Here is a 22,298-nt window from a genome sequence, read left to right as displayed (position 1 = left end):
TGCTCAGGTCGCTGCCCTCGCCCTTATCTTTTCAAATGCAAATCCTCTTCGGGGGCCACTGGTGGCGGCTATATTACCCCACCGCCCGGCTTGCTCTCTTGTTCTGCCCGGCCTGCCTCTCTCCCTCTCCCCCCCCCGCCCGCCCTCCCGCCTGCCCGCCCTCCACGTCACCTGCCTTCCGCGGTGGGCCCGGCCCAGCCCAGCCGTGCCTAGCGGCGCCTTGTCAACCCCTGGCTCATCTTGCGAGCGCCGCCTGGCCGATGGAGCGCCGCTGCTGACGGCGCCGGAGGGAGGGAGCCGGGCGCGGCTGTCCTGCGCTCCGCGGCCGCCGAGAGCGGAGCCCACCGCCGGCGCCCCAGCAGCATGCGGAGCAGCGCCGCCCGCCTCCGGCCACCATGTACGTGAGCTACCTGCTGGACAAAGAGGGGCCCTCCATGTACCCGGGCTCGGTGCGCCACGCCGGGGGCCTGAACCTGGCCGCCGCGCAGAACTTCGTGGGCGGCCCGCAGTACCCGGACTACAGCGCCTACCATGTGCCCGCCGGCCTGGGGCTGGACAACCCGCAGTCGCCCGCCTCGCCCTGGCCCTCCGCCTACGGCGCGCCCCTCCGCGACGACTGGAACGGCTACGGGCAGGGCGCGGCGCCCCCCGGGACGGCGGCGGCCAACGCGGTGCACGGCCCTGCGACGGGCGGCTTGGCGTACAGCAGCCCGGCCGGAGACTACCACGCGCACCCCCACCACCAGCACCCGGCCCAGGGCCCGCCGGCGCCGCCCTGCGGGGTCCCCCCTTCCGGGGCCCTGCTGCAGCCTCTCAACCCTCCGCCCGGCGCCGAGCAGCTCTCCCCTGGCGGCCAGCGGCGGAACCTCTGCGAGTGGATGAGGAAGCCCCCGGCAGGCGGACCCGGTAAGGCAGGCGCCGGCGCCGGCGCGGCTGGGCGGGGGAGGCGGGAAGGGCGCCGGGCACCAGCGCAGAGTCCCCTCGACGGACAGCCCGGGACGGAACCCTGCAGGGCTGGGGGGGGGGGGGAGGGAACGGGGCTCGGCTTCTGGCCGAGGGCAAAGATCGGCCCCACACCGAGGCGGGAGGACGCGGGCGGGTTCCGGAAAGTGTCGCTTGGGCTGCCTCCGGAATGATTCCTCCCGGCCTTCCTCAGCCACCAGCCCAGCTCCTCCAGCGGGGCCTGCTAATGTGTGTGCTTAAGCCCCCCTCCCTCCCTCCCTCCCTCCCTCCCTTATTCCAGGCTCCGCGAGGCATTTATCTGGGGGCGAAATACCACTGTCGGGTAGCAAGGCAAACTTGCACTTTGGCCGCAGCCGGCGCGCAAATGCGTCTCCGGCTCTCCCAGTTGGTCTGCAGCCCCCGGAGCCGGATTCCCTGCCGGTCGGCCCCAGCAATCCCTGGGGAAAGAGGCCTGGGGAAGCCGCCTTCTAGTCCCCGAGGGCGCTTTTCGGAGCGAGCCGTTGTAGGGAGCCCTGCCCTGGGAGATGCAGGCCCGGATCTCAACGGGTTGTGGACACGGTAACAATCCATCCGTCAACAACTTTTGGCGCAGTTCAGGTCTCGGTTCAAAGTGGGTTTGGAAACGAATCGGACAGCGGCCCGTGGTCCTGGCACCGGAGCCCCCTTTTTGTGGCTCTGAACGACCTTTCACCTGACTGGCGGGATCCAAACAGATCTCCGGTGGGTTTGGGAGAGGTCAGAAGCCGCTCTCCGGCGGTCGATTTCCCGGGGATGTGAGACAGCCCCCCCCCCATCCCGCGCCCCCCGCCCTGTGAATGGGAGCCGGTGGGCCTTGCCGGGGATATCCCTTCCAGGGACACCAACGGCGCTGCCCTCCCAGGGCGCGGCGACCTTCAGAGGTCAAAGGAAGGCGATAAATCCAAGCGCCGCTGACAAATTGCGGCGGAATGGGGCCCGCAGCGGCGGCCTCTGGGCGTCTCTTCGGCGCACTTGTCTTTCGGCCACCCTGGGGGAGAAGGGCGGCGAGCTGAGCTCAGCGCTGGCTCCCAAGTCGGCTGCCTCCTAAAACGTCACGGGGCTTTTCTGTCCTGGAGGATTGTGCTTGACCTTCCTGGTACTGGGGGTGCCGAGGCCGGCCAACAAGAGAAGGGCCCCTCGGAAGGCTCTCTCTCTCTCTCTCTCTCTCTCTCTCTCTCTCTCTCTCTCTCTCTCCCTCTCTCTCTCTCTCCCCCCCCCTCTGTGTGTGTGTGTGAAAAGAAGCGACTGGACTTGCTTCAAACCACCGGAACAGGCAGCTGAGAGCCCAAATCCCACCCAGTGTCAGTCCCACCGATCTGTTGTCTGGCCAAGGAGGCCCCGAAAGCCTCCTGAAATCACGCGTTGGATTGTGGCCCCCCTGGAGTGGGAAGACTCAGGGGGATCCAACCGGCCGCAAAGCCACGGGGCCAGCTGCCGGCAGGAAATCTTTCCGAGAGCCAGAATCCAACCCCGCCGTCAAGGACCGCCCTGACAGCTGGGGGGGGGGGTCCTTGGCATTTTTAAACGGGGGAGGGAGGTTCATTGCGTCTCTCCGGAAAGATTCGCGCACCAGCTTCCAGCCTAAGGAGGATTTCGTTTCAGGGTGCGAGGGGTGTGTGGTGGTGGCATGTTGGCCTGCGAACTGACGTCTGGGACCTTCGGCCTCCCAAGAAAACTGCGGAGAAACCCCAGCTCTGTTCCGGGCTGCGTTTTGGTTTGGTGCGGCGGGCAGTGCAGAGGACGAATGTCCTCCGATGTGGGGTATCGAGTCTGGGATCCCAGGCAGTTAGCGGCGTGATTCTGGCCTGCTTGGCCGGGTTGTTGTGTGGGCAGCATGTAGAAGAGTTCCCACACCGGGGGAGAGTTCACCGGGTGAACGCGGTCAGTCAAGAAACGGCAAAGAATCGCCGACCCGCGCAAGGGCGGCCAGTGACGCGTCTTGGCCAAGCGATCGGTCGCGGCCGCCCTCCGAGGACGGGTGGGGACTCGATGGGCCTTTCGGCCGCCTCACTCCGCTTTGAAGCAGCAGCACGAGACGGGGGCTCACTGGGCTCGCTCCTTCTGGTCTCCGGCCCCTCCAGAGCGACTGCAGGATTTCGCCGGGGCGTTTCCGACCGTTTCGGCCTGGCAGAGGCGATCTGCGGCAGCTCCAGACGCGGCCCTCGTGTTCTTTTGAAGTGAAGTGACCCCGTCGCTGATCCTTAATGCTTCCGGTAGCAGAAGGTCCCCTGGCCTTTGTTCCAGAGCAATGCCGGGGGGATCCGGAATGTAGTGTTTTATTGACTGGAGAGATCCAATGCCCGGATTCCCAGAAGAGGCTTCTGAAGTGCAGCGGCCTGGAGTCCGGAGCCAGGGACTTGAAAGCGGCACGCGGAAAGGAAACCAAACCACTGAAGCGGATGGATAATGCCTGCCTAAGGATCGTGGCTGCTGGCCTGTCTCTTCTCTTTCAAGAGGGAAAGTCTGCCTTGGCCTGCCTAGTTTTCAAAGGTGCCTTTTTCCGGTGAAACCCACAACTCTGACTTGGTTGCACCAGAGAATTGCATTTTATTGCCAAGTGCCATGAATAGTTGCTTGGGAGGCCGCGATCCTGACCCAACCTTCTGGGAAGCAGGAGAATGGCAGCTTCGAGCCTGGATGCAGAGAGGGGCGGTTCATAAATCCAACAATAAAATTAATAAGCGCTCTTCTAGGCCTGTTGGCCGCCGTGGGCTCAGGTGGGTCCTGCTGTGCTCAGGATGGCACAGGTAAGGCACCCTTGCCTCTCTGAAAGGCAGCCGGCACGGGAAGGATGGATCCGGTGAGCCCGAGTTGGGCAGGAGCTCTTTTGAGTAACACAGCAAAATCCCCTCTCCTAGAGAACCAGCATGCCAAGGAAAAGAGAGCTCACTGACTCCCTGACATATTAGTTAGGACTTTTTAAAATAGCCTAGAAGCACTTTGGCTCCTATCAGCTCCTTCCTGCCGTCTGCCCTATTGCTAGCCCAGAGCACTGTCTCCCCCTCCACAGGCCTCTATTTTGAGAGCAGAGACTCCTGCCTAGATGACATCATCATCAGTATCATCACCATTATTATTATTATTATTATTATTATTATTATTATTATTATTATTATTATTATTATTATTATTCGGGCTTGGGTGGCTACCAGCACAAAATATGACAAAACATCCTTTAAAAGATTACAGACTAAAATTATCCGTGGCTCTGCTGACCTTTCTGCAGATAGCTATTCTAAGCTTGTGGCCTTCTCTGTGGGGAGTAGCCTGTACAATAGAATAGCTAACAAGGTTTTATTCACACCAAAGGTCACACCTTGAATCAAATTTCTTTGGATTTAAAGCCAGATTGGTGTAGTGGTTAAGAGTCGCCGCCTCTAATCTGGGGAATCCGGTTTTAATTGCCCCTCCCTCCTCCACAGGCAGCGAATTGGGTGACCTTGAGCCAATCGCAGTTCTGTCAGAGCTCTCTCAAGCCCAGCTACCTCGCAGGGGAGAGGAAGACTGTTGTGGGGAGAGGAAGACATTGTAAGCAGACTCCTGCAAGTAGCGAAAAAACAGGATACAAAAACAAACAAACAGACAAAACCCCAGCTCTTCTTCAACCAACCCTTTTTCGGGTGCCCCCGGACTCCGGCTTTATTGTGCCCGAATCTGCCTAGACTAGAGAAGAGACCCAGCTCGGGGAGCCCCAAACCCGCCCGGGAGAGGCAGCAGGGGGGCAGGCGCCCTGGCCTGGCAGGTGCCTCCCTACCGCCCTTTCGCCTCGGCCTGCTGCCGGGTTTCCGAGGGGGGGAGGGGGGGAGTGGTTCTTGTTGCGCCTCGGCGGCGGCCGCCCGAGGCCACGGTGACAGCCACTTAAAAGATTTTTATAAGCCATTACAGTCCTATAAATCATCGGCGGCGCGCGGTGGGCTGGGCATGGGTTTCTCACTCCCTGGGCGCGGCGCGGGAGAGGAGGGGAGACCGTCGAGGACGCGGCGCTTCAAGGTCGACCAAGACTGGCCTCCGCATCGAACCTTTCCTCCGCCGGGAAAGCGCTGCAAGAAAGCGGCGACCGGGCCGGGGGCGAGCCGGGCGGGCGCGGCCGGCGCCCTTCGGAGGGCTCCACCCTGCTGGAGAGGCCTGGGATCTGCTGCGAGGGAGCGCTCGGGGCCTTTGGGGGGGGGGGCGCTGCAGATCCCGGTTCTCGGAGGGGCTGCCGCTCAGCCGCAGGTCTGCGTGCTGCGGTGGGGGGAGAACAGCCCCGGCAGACGTCAACTTGCCGGCTCCGGTCATGAGCCAAACCGCCGCCCCGTCTAAATGAAGCAGGATCGCAGTCTGGGATACATCTGGGCGGGGGCTCGGCCCACTCAAGGATCAGCATTTCACACCTTTGCGTCGGCAGTCGTGAGCATCTGCCTTGGGCCCTCCAACGCGCCACACTTCGGCCTTAGAGCCCGTCGGGGAGACTCTTCTTGCTCCGGATTGGAGCCGAAAGGAGGCTTAAAATTCGAAGTGATCCGTCTCTCTCTGCCAAGGGGCTCTTTCCCCGCACTGGTTCATCTTCCTGTCCGGTGTTTTTTTTCTCTATCGCCAGCCCCCGACAGTAAGCCTTGTGGCCCGACCATCCTGGGTGCGCTCAGTCGGGAGGAAGTCCCGTGGACTTCAGTGCGATTCCCTCGAGTGAATTCTTCCCCATCGAAGGAAAGAAGAGCCGAGCGAGCAGAGAGCGAGAGCAGCACCCGGGGAGCATCGCCCGCTCCTGGCCAGATTCCCTTGGCGCCCCCCTGAGCCGCAAGGGACCAGGTCCTTCCCCCACCCGCCCGCCCGCCGGCCAGTCCGGGTGCCAAGCGGTGGCCCTTTGGAGCAGACGCGACGGTCTCCCGACGAGGTGGCTGGCAGCCCAGCTGGTCGGGGAGGGGGCTGCTCCTGTGCGTGTTCTTTGCCGAGGAGGCCAAGGCCTGGTCGCGCTTGTGATGTTAATTTGCGGAGCCCGCTTGCCCCACCCCCTTCTTTCTTTTGGCAGACCCTCCTGTGTCCCGGGGAGGGGCTTTCACCCCATCTCCCTTTGATATCCGCCTTCCTCCCCATTGTTTCCCCGCGGCCGGACCGGAAAAGACCAGCGCGGAGGCCGGGCACGAACTTTCGCAGTCAACACCGAAATCTGCCATGCCCCTCTCATTCTCTCGCCCGCGGCGGCGCAGCGGCCGAGGTGGGGGGGGGGGGGGTAGACCTTTCAGGCTGGGCGGGCGGACGAGGGGCAGAGTGCTGCGGCCTGGGGGAGCCCCCGAGGAAGCCGCCGGCCCTTGGCTCGCTGCCCGCCTCGGTGCTTGTGGGAGCGGCACCCTCGGAGGGATCCATGGCGAGGATGCCCCGAACGGATCCCCCACCCACACATACACACACACCAAGATCCTGCCTCCCCCTACCCCTCCCTCGCCCCGATAAAGATCCGGTTCAGCTTTGAAGCGCGTCTTTCTGGTTCGTGTATTGTATTTATGACTCGCCCTTTCTCTTCGGACGCAGGACGGGGTGCATCATAATAAAAACGTACGGAATAATAACAGAGATAAACACACGCAAGAAATAATTAAAAGCCTCTTCTGCCAAGAAAGGTACTCCGACTGGGAATGAAAAGTCTCGAACACGCCAAAACAATCCGGCCTGACTAACTGTCAGGAGCAAGGAAGGGGAGAGGGGCCAGGGGAGTCTTAGCGGCCTCAGATGTTGTGCCGGAAGGCGTTGAACGGGCGGGCGGTTCTCCTCCGCGGTGCTCTGGGCCTCCCCCGTAGGCCTGGTGGAACAGCTGCAAGCCCCGCGAAACCGTCAGAGGCCCCACGGGGCTCTGACCTCCTTCGGGAAAGCGTCCCATCAGGCCGGGCCCAGCAGCCAGGCACCCTGACCATTTTGCCGGCTTGATTTTAATTCCCTTCGGAATACAAGGAGAGGCGGTCCCGAGGTGCGGGCCGTTGGCGCGCTGGTATTTATTGGGGCACGATCCGCATTGACTCGGGAGCCACTCCGGCTGGCTGGAGCTCAGGAGGCCTCTTCTCTGTGTAGCCTGCCCAGCTCCTCCTCTCTGGCACCTGGTGTTCTGCCAGGAATCCTCGGCCTTTCATGTCGCCTTCTTTATCCGCCGCCTTTCTTACGAAGGCTCAAGGTGTTTTTAATCTTTAATGTGTGCACCTTACTATAATAAATATTTGTATTTAAATTTAAACTTTCCCTGTAGCTCAGCCTTTAGGTTCCTAGCCTAGTAAGGAGAAACTCAATATGTTCCCCGCGGAGCAATCTGTTATGAGGTATCATTTATGATGATGATTTATAAAAATACTCTGAACAATTTTGTTTGTAACAGCTGCGAGTCAGGTAGGAATTCAAAAGAGTCCGAAACGCAAAGAAGAGCTCGACCGGCAGGACTCCAGACTGCCGGCCGCGTGTGTTAAGCCAGAGGGAACGTCCTGGGCCAACAGAGAGGCCCTTCCGGAGGCCGGCCTACCCTTTCCGCGTGGCTCCGATCTCCTCTGCTCAGCGCTCTGAGGGGAGGCCGGCCAGCTGCGACCCTGGCTTCACCAGCGGGGAAACCGAACTGGGCTTCGCCTTTACTCCTTTAGATGTTTGGGGATTTCAACATTGTTTTCCCTGCCTTCATTTCCTCCTGGGGAACAACAACCCTGTGAGGTGGGCGAGGATGAGAAAGGCTGGAGAGGGGCTCGAGGGGGGCCTACAGGGCGGCCCGGCTCTAGTGGGGATTCCCACCTGGGTTTGGCTCCTGGATCCTGGTTGGAACCCTGGGCCCCTCACATCGCCTAGCTCTGCCGTCTGAACCGAAAAGGGTGGGGGCCAACTGGGACGCCCAAAGGCCTCGATCCTTCGTGGTTATTATTCATTCCGTTTGGATTCGCCGCTTCTTCCAGAGCGCCGAGCCTCGTGTTATTCATTACGAAGCCTGGGCCTTTGCGGGAGCGCCCTGTATGCTGCGATGCAAGGCAGGTCACCCTGGCTTTCAGCAACAGGACTTAGTCCTTTGGATTTCCTCGGGGTCAAGAGGCCGGCGCGTTGGACCGGAGAGGGCTGGGCCAGGCCACCTCACTCGGCCTCATCTACCTCGCAGAGGGGAGGGCAAACGGGGCGCCCTGGGCCAGGGCAGAATGCCCTTGGGAGGGGGCGCTGGGGATCCTGGACCCGCCTCCCCCGACTGGGTTGGTCCTGCTGGGCCGGGCGGCTGGTTCTTGGTGCGGGGAGCCTCCTTGGCACCTGCAGCTCGGAGGGACCTCGCGGGGCTGGCCTGGAGACCATCCGAGAGCGGAGGAAGCGGTCGCTCCGTCTCTTCATGCTGCGGAGCAGGAGATACTGAAAGGGCGCAGATGTCCCGCAGATGCCGGGGGTCTCCCACCGTCCCTGGGGCTCCCACACACAGCCCCCCCCCCCACTTGGGGTGTAGGATGAAAGGAATCCCACTTCCCCCCCCACTCCGTTTTTAGGGGGCGGGTAAACATTCGCCCCTCCCCGCCCCTCCCCAGCATGGTCCTGGGAAGGGCGTGGCCGGGCGGTGGCCTTTCAAAGGCCGCCGGAGCTGCTGCTCTCGGTTGATATGCATGCAGCGCGGCGGGATGAAAGCGCGGGCCGCCATTTGGCCGGTCAATCCGGGCGCTCCTGCCAGGCGGCTGGGCTGGGCTGGGCTGGGCTCCGCTCGCCTGGCCGGGCACGGTGGGCCTGCAGCTGGGGGCTCCACTCTGATCCGCCGCGTCTACCGCGCCCTCGCCTCCTCTGGCTGCGGGGCGGCCGGGAGGGACGAGAACCAGCCGGCCGGCGGCCCAGAGGCGTTGCTGGCCAAGAAGGCGGCCCGCGGCAGAAGCCTTTCGGGCGACCCCCTCCCCTCCTCTCCCCGCAAAAGTTAACTACCCCTGTAGGACCGTTTATGCACTGGGAACTTCACTGCCCCAGCTCCCATGCAGTAGCACAAATCGGGGGCGGATGAGGTGCACCTGGCCAAAAGCTCCCCTGTGTGAATGCAGGAAGAGGTGGGGCCACCTGCCACAACTAAAACTCCAGCCTGCAGCCTGGCATGAAACCTCCAGTGCATAAACAGTTTAGGCAAAACCGGCTTCCCTTGGAATAGCTCTGCTTTCTAGGATGACCCGCTGCAAAAGGATCATTGTTGTAACACCACTGGCAAATGGAACCGAGTAGAAGCGGTTGGCCCGGCCTGCCTCTGCAGAGCGACCCTGGGCTCCCTTGAGGGTCTCCCATCCAAACCCTCAGCAGCACCGTCCCTGCCTTTCCCTGAAAGTCCGTCTTTGTTGCCCAGACTCCAGGCGGATTAGGCAGCTCAACACAATAGTCTCGGGGAAGATCAGTGTAATGCCACTTGTCAACACTCTGGGGCACCTCAGTGCCCAGCGCTGGAAGCAAAGAGCCGTTGCTGTGAAGCCAGTTGACTTCCCAGTGGGGTTGGAGTTAATCCCAGGCTGGATCCCACATGGGGATTTAACGTCCATAGACTAGTTCTTTCACAATTCTAGTTATTTTGAGGGTTGGCTTTCCATCAAAATTGCTCACATAATTTAGGCCTTGTTCTTGTGGCTTACGCTATAGTTCTTCTGACTATCCTGTTCATGCTGAAAATGAATTAGCCAGTTTGGTGTAGTGGTTAGGCCTGCAGACTTCTAATCTGGTGAGCCGGGTTTGATTCTGCACTCCTCCACATGCAGCCAGCTGGATGACCTTGGATGACTGATAAAGCTGTTCTGACCCAGCAAGAATATCAGGGCTCTCAGCCTTACCTACCTCACAGGGTGTCTGTTGTGGGGAGAGGAAAGGGAAGGCAATTGTAAACTGTTTTGAGACTCCTTCAGATAGAGAAAAGTGGCATATAAGAACTAACTCTTCTTCTTCTTCTTCTTCTTCTTCTTCTTCTTCTTCTTCTTCAGTGCCAAAGGACTAAAATGTAAATGCACAGCATAGATCAAACAGGGAAAGCCCAGTCAATATTCTTATGGTGGATGGAATGACAAATCTGTTTGGAATAAAAAAAAAAACTTGACTACTATGAAATAGATTCTTATCTTCCTAAGGAAGGTGAGGAACCACCTTCGATCCCTTGAAATATCTCATAAGTAACTAGAAACCTACACGTGAAGTTTGAGTCCAGCGGCACCTCTAAGACCCACAGATTTGGACTCAGTTCCGCTGCTTCAGACCAACCTGGGTGCCCACCATAAGGAATTCCCTTGGTGCGATTTCAGATCTTAGCATTCTCATATAAGATTTTCTGCATCTTCTTTTCTGCTCCGCAACAGCTTGGCATGATCTGTTTAAATTCTGCAAGACCCATAACCACCCCCCCCATACAAAAGCTACTTTCTTGACCTTTGCTTTGTGCTTGTCGTTTTGTATTACAGTCAGTAGAGGCCGGGTACCTTTTTGGTCCTGAAAATGCCATGATAAACTCTCTTCTCCCCCCCTCCCACCCCACTTGCTGCATTTTCTGCCGTTAATGAGTAGCCCATGTCTAAGGCAGAAAAGCTTGTCTTGGGGAACAATGCCTGGGTGACCTGCCCTTGGAGAAAATAACCGGTGGGGCTGCAAGGCCTGGATGATAACCTTGTGTCCCTTGGGAAAAGACAAGTCTTGAAGGTGCCCCCAGGCTCTGCTCAGTGTTTCTTGCAGTCTAGTAACATACAAGGCTCTTGTGCAGAATTACATGGACTGTGGGCTGTCTTCATCGGACACAAAAGGGCCCCCTGGCTTTCGGTCAAAGCAACACATGGGCCTAGCCTTGGGGGGGGGGGTGGCCATTAAAATGAGCCCGGCTTCTGCTGTGAACAGATGAATCTGCTTTGTCTTGAGTCAGTCTGCTGGGCCGTTCAGCCCACCGGCCACTGTCTAAACTGCCCTTTCCAGAACAATGCCTAAGGTGGGGTTCCAATAAAGCCATGCAACACACTCAAAATGACCGAATTATGAGCCTTCTGGAAGCTGGGTAGGGACAGAGGGTCCAGAAGCTTCACAGCTTGGGCATTGGGGGAGGATTTCTGCAGAGCCAGTCCAGCACTAGAGCTGCTACACTGCAATGGCTGCCTTAGGCCAGGGGTAGTCAACCTGTGGTCCTCCAGATGTCCATGGACTACAAGTCCCATGAGCCCCTGCCAGCGTTTGCTGGCAGGGGCACATGGGAATTATAGTCCATGGACATCTGGAGGACCACAGGTTGACTACCCCTGCCTTAGGCCTCACTGGTTGCGCCTTAAGAGTTCTGTTGGCCACCATTTTTGCTCTGAGACGTGGTGCAGAAGATAACTAAGGTGTGATTCAGACTACAGAGGCTCTAGCTGGAGAGCCACAGTGTGGTATTGTGGTTAGCAGGCCAGACTAGGAGGGCCAGATTGGAATCCCGGCACTGCTGCTGAGCAGCCTTGGTCCAGTCACTCCCTCTCAGCCTAGCCTACCTCCCAAGGCTGTTGTGAGGATGGAACGGAGGAGAGGAGAAGGCAGGAAGCAAGCAAATAAACGCATGTGTCTTGACTGCAGCTGTAATTGAAACTTCTAGCACTTTCTCTTGATGAGGCTTCCTCCCAAATAAACTGAAATTTTAAAAAGTGTCATCTATTCTATAACAGGGCTAATTACAGGGTGTCAGCTTCTAAAATAAAAAAAACAACCCAAAGCACCTCCAGTCTGCACACTCAAATTGGTTCATGTGGGTGCTTAGCTGGAAGGTCATAAATCCAGCAGCTGGTTGTTTTTTTACAAGCATGCATTGTTTGAAAATCACTTCCTCTTCAAGCCAGATCTGTGAGGGTTTATAATTTAAACTCAGAGGAGGAAGTGGGATCCTTTCAACACTGCTGCTAGGGAAAGCACAGAAGCAAGATTATCCCAAAAGTGAGCTCTCAAAATACTCATTTGTTTGTTTGTTTGTTTATTCATTTATTTTGTGATTCCTATTCCACCCTGTCTTTAAAAAAAACTAGAGCAGATTACAAAACTGTAAAATACATATAAAATGTCCACATATAGTAAACTTAAAATTAACAACTACATTAACGAGAAGCATAAAACTAGCCAATTAAATGTCAACATTCTTATTAAAATATTAAAACATTAATCCTATTAATTAAAATTGCCCATGGCGCTTTTCTCCATGGCATTGGGGTAGGGAAATCATTCAGAAAACTGTTTCATCCTGGCCTCAACCATAGACCTGGTGGAACAATTTTGTCTTGCAGGCTCTCTGGTCAACTACAACTCCTTGGTGAGCTACAGTGTCCTCCTAATCTTTAAAGTCCATTCTGCTTCTGGCGATCACCCTATGGACAATTGTTTCTCAACTCGTGTGTCAGGACTCTAAAGCAGGGGTAGTCAAACTGCGGCCCTCCAGATGCCCATGGACTACAATTCCCACAAGCCCCTGCCAGCAAATGCTGGCAGGGGCTCGTGGGAATTGTAGTCCATGGGCATCTGGAGGGCCGCAGTTTGACTACCCCTGCTCTAAAGTGTGTCACAGTCCAGCCTTCCCCAAAGGCTCCTTCTGCTGTTTCCATCGCTCTCTTTCATATTTTGGAAACCAAGCCCTGGCCCTAGAAGCAGTGACGCAGTAGGGGGTGCTTTTTCTTCACTGCATAGGCATGCCGATTGACAAAGAATCAAGTCAGAGGCATCCCAATTTGTCCTAGAGTTTCTTAGACATTTAGAGGGGATTAGAGGGAGCAAGGGAGAAGGAGAAGGCAGTCAAAAGATGAGGTGGAACCTCCATATACAAACGCTGTGTCTGTCCAAAGGGGCAGCTGCACCCTTTGTACAACGTTGGTTGGCTTCTTACAAATATCTGGTTGGCCTTTGTAGAAAACAGAATGCTGAACTAGATGGGGGCCAAGGTCATATTTGCTTAGGGTGCCAAGAAGCCTCGGGTGGGTCACCGTAACTTTGGAGCTGTGATTCCAGTGGATACCTATGTTGGTCTGAAGTAGCACAACAAAATTTGAGTCCTATGGCACCATTAAGACTAACAAAGATTTGTTCAAGGCGTGAGCTTTTGTTTGCATTCAGAGTCATTATTCCAAAAATGTTGGGGTATTTATTTGTCTGCGGGGGCTGGTGTAACTCTGCCTAGGGCTGAGACTATTGAAGGTATGTCTCTCTGCAGGCAGGTACACAGGATTTTTAAAAAGGGGGGAAGTCACCTTCATGAAAATTCTTAATTAGTTCTTTCTCACTTTTCTTGAATTTTTAAACTTGCCTTCCATTATTTTTCTGCTTGCATGGATGCTTTTTTGAACTATTTGAATGAGTAGCTTTTTGAACTATTTCTTTTATTTCATAGAATCATAGAATAATAGAATTGGAAGGGACTCATGGGTCATCTAGTCCAACCCCCTGCACTATCCCAATTGCTCATCCACTCTAACCTACCACCCCTTTGCCTTCACAGAATCAGCCTCTCCGTCAGATGGCTATCCAGCCTCTGTTTAAAATTTTAATCTTTGTTAGGGTGGGGTAAACCCTCCCCAAGCCCCCTTTGCACATGGCCTCCTCTCTCTGATTCCCCTCCCCTAGAAGCCTTGGTTCTTGACAAACACTGGGCAATACTAGGCTCTTGTAGAAGTCAAATGGAACGCTCCCCAAACATATCCCAGAAAGAGGAATCCCATGAAATCATGCTGCCAGTATGCTTCCTGACACTGACCTCTGACTGTCTGTCTCCCCAGTGAAAACCCGAACGAAAGACAAGTACCGTGTGGTCTACACAGACCACCAGCGTCTGGAGCTGGAGAAGGAGTTTCACTACAGCCGCTATATCACCATCCGGAGGAAAGCAGAGCTGGCAGCTACTCTGGGATTGTCGGAGAGACAGGTCAGACGGACTGATGCTTTGCTCAGAGGAATGTCCTAATGTCCCCGCAGCCGTTCTCTTTGTCCAACAGCTTTGGTTCTTGGTTCTGGGAATGATCAGAGAGATGCTTTTCTTCATTTACTAATTTCAGTGCTTGGTGGGAGGGAAATGCTGTCCAGCTGCAGCTGACTTATGGCCACCCCAACTCCACTATACCCCACCCCACCCCACCCTGGGTTTTCAAGGCAAAATGTCAGTGTTTGTCCTCCGCTTTTCTGCTCAATGGGGGCCAAAAGAAGCTTCCAGCATGATTCTTCCCCTGTTACCCCTACAACACCCCTGTGAGGTAGATCAAAGAGTGTCTAGCCCAGGTTCACAGCATCACAGAAACACAGAATCATAGAGTTGGAAGGGGCCATGCAGGTCATCTAGTCCAACCTCCTGCTCAACGTAGGATCAGCCCTAAGCACCCCGGAAGCTTCCGAAAAGACTGGAGCCTGGCTGTCCTGTTCCAGTGGCTAATCCACATGGGTTCGTTGGATTCATTGGAATGGGGTTCATCAAAAGGTGACCTGAACAAACCTCTGCAGGTTAATGTCATTGGGATCACTAATCCAAATGAATTGCTCCCCCCCTAAACCAATTCTGTCACAGTGGGCCATTTTTTGGGTGGAGCCAAGAGATCTGTGGCTGCTAGGAATGCTCATGCACTTGGAGAAGAAGATCCTGCCCCTTGAATTCTCCTTTAATTAATTCTCTTTGAATGCAATTGGTGTGTGGAAATGGGCAGCTGAAGCTTTTACTGGCATGGAGGTAAATGGCATCACCTAGCAAATAGCTTCCCTTGGACCTTCTGTTGAAGGCACAGGATATGACCCCCTCCCCTGACAGCTGGCAACCCTAGCAGCTGCCCTCTATGTTTGGCTTCCCCCTCCCCCGGGATCCCCTCCTGGTTCCTACTTGTCTTCATGATCCCTCCCTTGCCCGTCCTTTGTCACTTGTCAACAATCCCTCCCTTACCAATGTTTTTATATTTTGTGTGGATTCGAAATGCTCTGCATGTATTTTAATGATGTGTGTTTGGGAGGGGGGTGATTTTAATGGTTTTATGGTGTCATTTTATTTTGCACAGTTTAAATTGTCAGCCACCTTGGTGGCCCTTGTAAGGGCAGAAAGGAAAGATAGAGATTTTTTTTTAACAACTGCAGCAATAATCATTGTTGTTCTTGTTTTGTTGTTGCTATAGTTATTTGTTGTTGTTCCTGTTGGTATTATTATTTCAGTTCTACTCTCATGATCAGGGATAGGTGAGGGGCAGTAAGAAGCATATCCTGGAAGTTAATCAGGGTTAGCATGGGAGGAGACTGGGGAGTTCCAGGGTCATGACGTGGAGGCAGGCACTGGCAAACCACTTCTGTCCATATCTTCCCTTGAAAATCCCACGGGATCCCCATAAGTCAGCAGAGAATTTAAGAGTGGGAGGATTGCCCTGCCTAGAACCAAAGAGTCGTGACTTCACATACAAGATGTTCCAGTTATAATTCATAGATTTATTTTTTTTAAGATTATTACAGGCTTCCAAGTTGAGTGTCCATGAGAAGGCATGAGGGACTTGTTTTGTATAATATTTATTTATATTCATGTTTCAATTTCTAAGTTGCTACTTTCGGCCAAGGCCAGCTCACAGAGACTTACATGTTCCAGATGAGTTTGCTTAAGCATTTTGGGAATCGTCCCTTTCATTTTCACAAAACCCGGGACCCTCCGAAAGGCAATTTTTGTGTTATCTGAGGGGGGGGGGAATTCTGTCAGGAATGACAGGTTTAAGGCCTAATGATAGCAGCAGAAGGCAGACATGGGTTGTGGGAAGGAAAAAAGCCACAATCTGCTGGTCCATTCCTGCAGAGTCATCTTACCAAAAGCAGGAGGTTGGGTATTGGATAAGATGACTGGGTTTTTTTCCGGCTGTGACTGCTATCAGGTCAGAGGTGTCAAATCTGGGATGGAGGGCCCAGCTTGCCACAAACAGGTCCTCCAGGGCTGTGCCTTTAATTGTGACAAAGGTCAACTCCAGCTGAATCTGCTACAAAACAATAAGTTAATTACAGCCTAACATTTAGAAACTCTCCCTGATGTTCTTACAAGTTCCTGTCCTTAAGCAGGCACAGTCTTGAGCATTCCTAACTCCCCAAAGATAAGCATTAGATAAAGGAATATCAAATACACATGCTGTCTTGGCAGATGGTTTCATAATTTGTGTAGGTAAGATCTCCAGATCATGCTTGCCATCCTTGACCAAGCTGACAATTAAAAAAAATAAACCTAATATTTTAAACCAAAGCTGCCTCCCATTTCTAATGTCCATTGTGAATCATATGAAGTCAATAACAGAGCCACTGAGCATATGCAGCATTAACTCCCACAACTACAGATGAAGGTTCAAGGGGGGTGGCAGGTTACATAGTGCAGGGAGTTGGACTAGATGTCCCAGGAGGTGCCTTCCAATTCTATTATTCTATGATTCTATGATTAAACAGTGATATTCACAAGTATGGTGGGGGGAGCATTCCACTTTCTATTTAGTTGTTTGTTTGTTGTATTTAAAATGTTTATATGCCTCCTTTCTACCCAGTTTAGGGCTTCTGAAGTAGCAAACAATCAAAATTTAAGACCAAACCTTTCTAAAGGCGCAAACAAAATATATTGCAAAATAGGGAACTTCCCCCAGGACTTTTCATCACGCTTGTTGAGTACACACAAAGAGGGGTGAGGCAGGAGACAGAGTGAGCTATCAGAGCATAATATATAAACAACAAACAGTTAAACTCCACAGTGAATCCTATGTCTCTCAGGCACTAATTCAAACACAGAGAACCTATATAAAGCAGAATTTAACATTTTTACCTCTTAGGCAAAGATTCTGTTAGTCAAAATACAAAATTCTATTACAGCATTGCTCTGTAAAAAGAAAAGAAAAACGCAAAGAGTAAGGATATAAATCGTTCCACTAAAACTAAGCAAAAAGTAGTTCAACATATGTCTGTGTGATGTGTCATCAAGTTATAGCTGACTCATGGTGACCCTGTTGGGTCTTCTAGACAAGAGACGTTCAGAGATGCTTTGCCACTGGCTGCCTTCACATAACGAGCCTTGTGTTCCTTGAAGGTCTCCCATCCAGATATTAGCCAGGAGTAGCCCTGCTTAGCTTCTGGGATCTGATGAGATTGGGCTAGTCTGGGCTATCCAGGGCAGGGGATGGATTGATCCCATGCCGTAACAGAAACTTCATGGTATTGGAGATACCTGGTTTTCATCCTGTTTGGATAACTTTCTTCATCAGACAGAGACAGAATCAAAAAACTGATGAACTTCCTGTCTGTATGATTGCAAGCCCTATATCCCCCGCAGGGCTCTACGCTCTGCGGGGGAGAATCTCCTGATCGTTCCTGGCCCTAGAGAAGTGCGCCTGTCCTCAACCAGGGCCAGGGCCTTTTCGGTCCTGGCCCCTACCTGGTGGAATGAGCTCCGGGGTGAGCTGCGGGCCCTGCGGGAATTACCAGCATTCTGCAGGGCCTGCAAGACGGAGCTCTTCCACCAGGTTTTTGGTTGAGGCCGGGGTCAGCGAATGAGTGCCAGCATTCCCCCCCCCCGACCTATTAAGTTAGATCTCCTCCCCACCCTCCCTGCCGCTCTGATAGCAGGGGTGGGAATGAGAGCTTCTGCCATGTTGGGATTGTTTTTAAAGTATTTTAATGGATATTTTAATGGGGATAAGACTATTGTGACCCACCACGAGCCTACGGGGAGTGGCAGGAAATAAATATTAATAATGATGATGATGATGATGATGATGAAGAAGAACTCCAGCAACTCACTCCCATAGATTAAAACAGTTTTTCTGAACCAAGGTTTCGTGAAACCCTGTGGTTTCTTGACAGCCCTGGAAGGGTTTCCCAAATGGGTGGGGAGTGAATTAATTTTAATATATTTTTAAAATGGTTAAACATTTATCACCCACTCATGCCTCCCAGAATGACCAATGATGGGCCTGGAAGGACTGGGAAGGGGAGGGGCCCTGAATGGGTGTGTCCACAGCTTTGCTTCCCCACCATACTCTGCATGATTGTGCCACTTCTGGGGTTTCTCGAAGCCTGAAGAATATTTCAGGGGGCTCTCAATGGTAAAAAGGTTGAGAAAGGCTAGATTAAAGCCTCTGAAACTGGAATGCCTGCTGAACATTTAAAACAGCCGAGGATATTCTTCATACTACCCCAGGTCTCTCCAGCTCTAATACAGCAGGATTTCATGATGTGGTTTCCCAGGCAACCAGTTCCAAGTAGCCATTTTGTGACAGCTTCTCCACAGGTCTGGGAATCCCAGTAGAACCTTTCTGGTACTATGGTCAGTGGCTTGTGGTTTACAGCTTCAGGCCTTCACACAATCGTGTGAATCTCTCTATAGGCAGTCTAGTTGAAGGAGCAGAGGCTCTTGTGGAAGCAAAGTCTTCTGATCTTTAAGGCTTTTCATGGCATCAATGCAGGGAGAATTGGTTTGGGATACTTAGTCGGTGGAGAGGGCATGCCCTAAATACCTGCAGAAGCACTTTCATTTCCTTCTTAGAGCACGTGTTTCAGGGCAAGGGGAGGGTAACTGAGCAGCGATATCAGGGCTCTCTCAGCCTCACCCACCTCACAGGGTATCTGTTGTGGGGAGAGGAAGGGAAGGCAAATGTCAGTCACTTTGAGGCTCCTTCGGGTAGATGAAAAGCAGCAGATAAGAACCAACTCTTCTTCTTCTTTTAACTTGGGGCAGGAGGGGAGGCAGGAAAGCCCCTTTTCAAATCTTATTATTACCGTAAACTCATCTGGCTGCTAAAGACAAGCTGCCGTTTCCCTAGTTGTAATAGGACAGGGAAATAATAGTGCAGTTTGTAGTACGAAGGATGAAAGTAAAACTTGATTGCACTGCAAGATTATTGATGAGGTTATAGACTTAAGGGATGGGAACCACCTTGGACCTTTAAAAAAGGACTGTAAGTGTCATTTAAAAGAGATTTTGGACTGATATCTGCTTTAAGTGCCAGGGATATAGACAAGATCTGGGCAGCCTGGCTTAGGTTTATGGTGTGAACGACTTAAGTCCAAGTGTGCTGGTTCATCTGGTTTATGCACAGGGTTACTGGCCACCTTTGTATACCAATACATGAACATTGTTATTCTGCTTCTTAGAGGTCAGGAGATGTTCCAGGATTTCAAGCATGATCTCACTGCTTGTTGCAAACACCCCACCTCAGTTTGCAAAGTGACCTGCATTTCTCACTCTCAGTTCCTCCCCTATCCCAGGTGTCCTTGGGTTTCCTGGAGATTAATTTGCTGAGAGTCAGTCTCCCATGTGAGTAATGGGCTGGCCTTTCCCTGTCACTTGCAGAAGCACAGGATGGCTTGCACTGACTTCTAGAATGCCCTTTGGCAATTAAAACGACAAGAAATCAGCTAATCTGTAAAGTGTCCCAGCCTTTGATTGAAATATTTTGCACATAAACCAATCTCACTTTTTTACAGATCCTTTTGTACTGGCTTGTCAGTGTCCTTTCCCCCCTTCCATACACACATGCTCTTTCATGAACATTTTTTTAAAATGTTGCTTTGACAACAGACTTGCTAGAACCAAAGCATTCCAAATCCCACCTAACATGCAACTTGTCTGTGTGAACTATTCCTAACCCTTAACAAGCCTCTCTTACAAGCCAATCCCCAAAAATAGTGAATAACAATAAGCAAGTTGCCTGTTAATTGTTAGGGCTGCCATAAATTAGCTGCAATCCTTCAAATGTTCAATAGCCCAAGCCAGGAAGAATTTCTGGCTTATAGTTCTAGTAAAACATCAGTCTTTTCAACTTTATGGGAAAAGTTAAACACATGCTTGAGAGTTATATGGACATCCTCATAACAGGAATTGGTATATTCCCCCCTCCCCACCCCTGGATGAGCTAAAGTGTCCAGAGAAAGAAAAAATGTCCTGTGTTTTTAATAGAGGTTTAGTGGGGCGTTATACACCAGGTGATATAACATGCTTCTCTGCTTGGGAAGGCCTCAGGTGCTTATTTCCATATATTAACCCTCTACAAAAGGAGGAGGTTATTTCTCTCTAGGTTTGTTAGCTTCCAATTCCTTATGCAGTCAACTTTTATGTCAGGGGTCCCAGGCCTTTTTGAGCCTATGGGCACCTTTGGAATTTTGACGAAAGATGATGGGCACAATCACAAAATGGCTGCCACGGGAGGAGGAGCCAGCTGCAAAAAGTCAGGGACTAAGGTTGCATATAACTCCAATGGCACTTCTTCTGTCTGAAACGTTGAAGCTTATTAGGACGCCTTTTCATCTGCACAGGACGCCTTTTCATCTGCACAGGACGCCTTTTCATCTGCACAGCCAATCAAAAGCTCTGTTGAACACATGCTGTGCCCAGTTTCTAAAAGCGCTTGGGAGGCACCAGGAAAGGCACCCATAAGCTTCACGTGGAGGACCCTTGTTCTGTGCCCTTCTCAACAATGTGTTCTTCCATATTTCAAAAGCCTTACTCAAAGGTACTTCAGCTTTTGCATAACCACTGGCATTTAGAACCCCAGGCTACTCCAGGTGCCCTCGAGCCAAAGATTGCAGTGACTTTTGAAGAAGAAGAAGAGTTTGTTCTTATATGCCGCTTTTCTCTACCTGAAGGAGTCTGAAAGCAGCTTACAATCGCCTTCCCTTTCCTCTCCCTACAACAGACACCCTGTGAGGTGGGTGAGGCTGAGAGAGCCCTGATATCACTGCTGGTCAGAACAGCTTTATCAGTGCCATGGCAAGCCCAAGGTCACCCAGGTGGCTGCATGTGGGGTAGCAGGGAATCGAACCCGGCTCGCCAGATTAGAAGCCCGCACTCCTAACCACTACACCAAACTGGCTCTCACCAAACTGGCTCTTCCATTTACCTGTGTCCCTTTTGTCTTTTATCCAGGTAAAAATCTGGTTTCAGAACAGGAGGGCAAAGGAGAGAAAGATCAACAAGAAGAAGTTGCAACAGTCCCAGCCGGGCGGTGTGCACAGCGGATCAGAACCCATGAGCCCGGTCTCCTCCATGCAACCAGGGACAACCAGCGCAGGCCCCAATGGAGGCGTGATGGGTGCCGCTGGCCTAGCGCCACCCACTGCACAGTGACAGCCACTAGGACGAAAGACTGAGCAGCTGGAAATCTCTGCCCTCCCGGCAAGTGAGTCCAGTGGAGGGAAAGGCCACTCGCCCTGCCTTGCAGAGGGCAAGATGGCGGCTGTCCTTCTTCCCACCTGTGCACTAGGATGGACTTCCTCGCGTCTGACACTCCTACACTTGACTCCATTCCTTTGCTTCACGTTTGTACAAAATGCACTGAGAGCCACCCACTTTTGGTGGGGACAAGGGAGCAAAGGGTGTTGATTTTTTTTTTTTTAACAAAAATTGTTTTGCTATTCTTCTTCCCATGCTGGAGTGGGTGCCACATAGCTGGCACTTTCAACTGACACTTCTCTTCCCCGTGAAAGTACCGGATCTCAGGGAATTGAGCCTGGAATGCCTTTTTCTTATTGCTGTTGTTTGTTGCCAATGTTGGTGGGCTAATGAGAAATTCTAAGGGGGGGGGGGAGAGAAAGCAATGAAAGCATACCCCCTCCCCAATATCCTACCTATACCCAAAGGATGACCCTTTTGCCCGGCAGCTCACATGAAAGACTGAGATGAAAGCTTGGATACACCCTGAAAGGAGCTGTTTGGTGTTAGCTTCTTGTGAAAGAGCTTATAAACCTGGCATGGATGGTCTCCTAACTAGATTTTTATATATGTGTGTGCGTATATATATGTGTGTTTTTGTGTAAGTGGTCACAGATCCCTTTGGATGGAAAGGATTTGGTTCTGATCAGTCTTGGGCAACTGGTGGTTTTTACATATGACCTTCAAGGGAGTCCTGCCCTTTCTGCTGGAGAACACTTAGACGTAACAGCCAGAACAACTTCCACTGAATTTACTGAAATTTATTTCACATCTAAGCAGTACAATCCCAAGAACTGTCCCAAACCTATCTCCTATGTGTGTTTATTTGGGGGGACGTCTTACATTATTCTTAAGCAATGTCATAAGATGTCCTAATCACATTTGTATGAGATTTAAGTTGCTATGAACCCAATAGACCCAATCTACAGTCTTCTTAAGACCCATTTAGGATACGGTTGTGGTCCCGTTTTTCTTCCTTCCCTGGAGACCCACAAACAAAGGGAAAGAGCCCTAGCCCTATCCAAGGCCATAACCTTTTAGGTTTGTGCTTCAAGCGGGGCTGCGTTTGGTGTTTCAGTACATGACCACAAGGCACTGCTGAGGTACTTGACAGCGTTGCATTTCAGTTGTGTTGTTGTTGTGTGCTTGAGCAGGACAGAGTCTCAAATTAGTCCCCAACATCTGGTAAGTGACTGCTGGGACCTGACACGTTTCT

General features: G+C 52.6%; 1 protein-coding gene across 1 annotated transcript; it reads left to right on the top strand.

The window, feature by feature from the left end:
* The first annotated feature begins 149 nt into the window (after positions 1-149).
* On the top strand, positions 150-21,642 carry CDX2 (caudal type homeobox 2). The gene is made up of 3 exons (XM_077341784.1): positions 150-906; positions 13,674-13,819; positions 20,798-21,642. The coding sequence occupies exons 1-3, from the start codon at positions 396-398 to the stop codon at positions 20,996-20,998; spliced, it is 858 nt and encodes a 285-aa protein (XP_077197899.1). The 5' UTR covers positions 150-395; the 3' UTR covers positions 20,999-21,642.
* The last annotated feature ends 656 nt before the right edge of the window (positions 21,643-22,298 follow it).

The sequence above is a fragment of the Paroedura picta genome, chromosome 6, assembly GCF_049243985.1.
Source record: "Paroedura picta isolate Pp20150507F chromosome 6, Ppicta_v3.0, whole genome shotgun sequence".
In the NCBI taxonomy this organism is placed as follows: domain Eukaryota; kingdom Metazoa; phylum Chordata; class Lepidosauria; order Squamata; family Gekkonidae; genus Paroedura; species Paroedura picta.
Note: the sequence above shows the minus strand (reverse complement) of the source record. Positions and strands in the feature narration are given on the sequence as shown.

Excerpts from the sequence above, each read along its gene's own strand:
- CDX2 (XM_077341784.1), top strand. The coding sequence starts at position 396 with ATGTACGTGAGCTACCTGCTGGACAAAGAGGGGCCCTCCATGTACCCG. Across the intron at positions 907-13,673 it reads GCCCCCGGCAGGCGGACCCG|TGAAAACCCGAACGAAAGAC; the intron begins GTAAGGCAGGCG and ends CTGTCTCCCCAG. Across the intron at positions 13,820-20,797 it reads TGGGATTGTCGGAGAGACAG|GTAAAAATCTGGTTTCAGAA; the intron begins GTCAGACGGACT and ends TCTTTTATCCAG.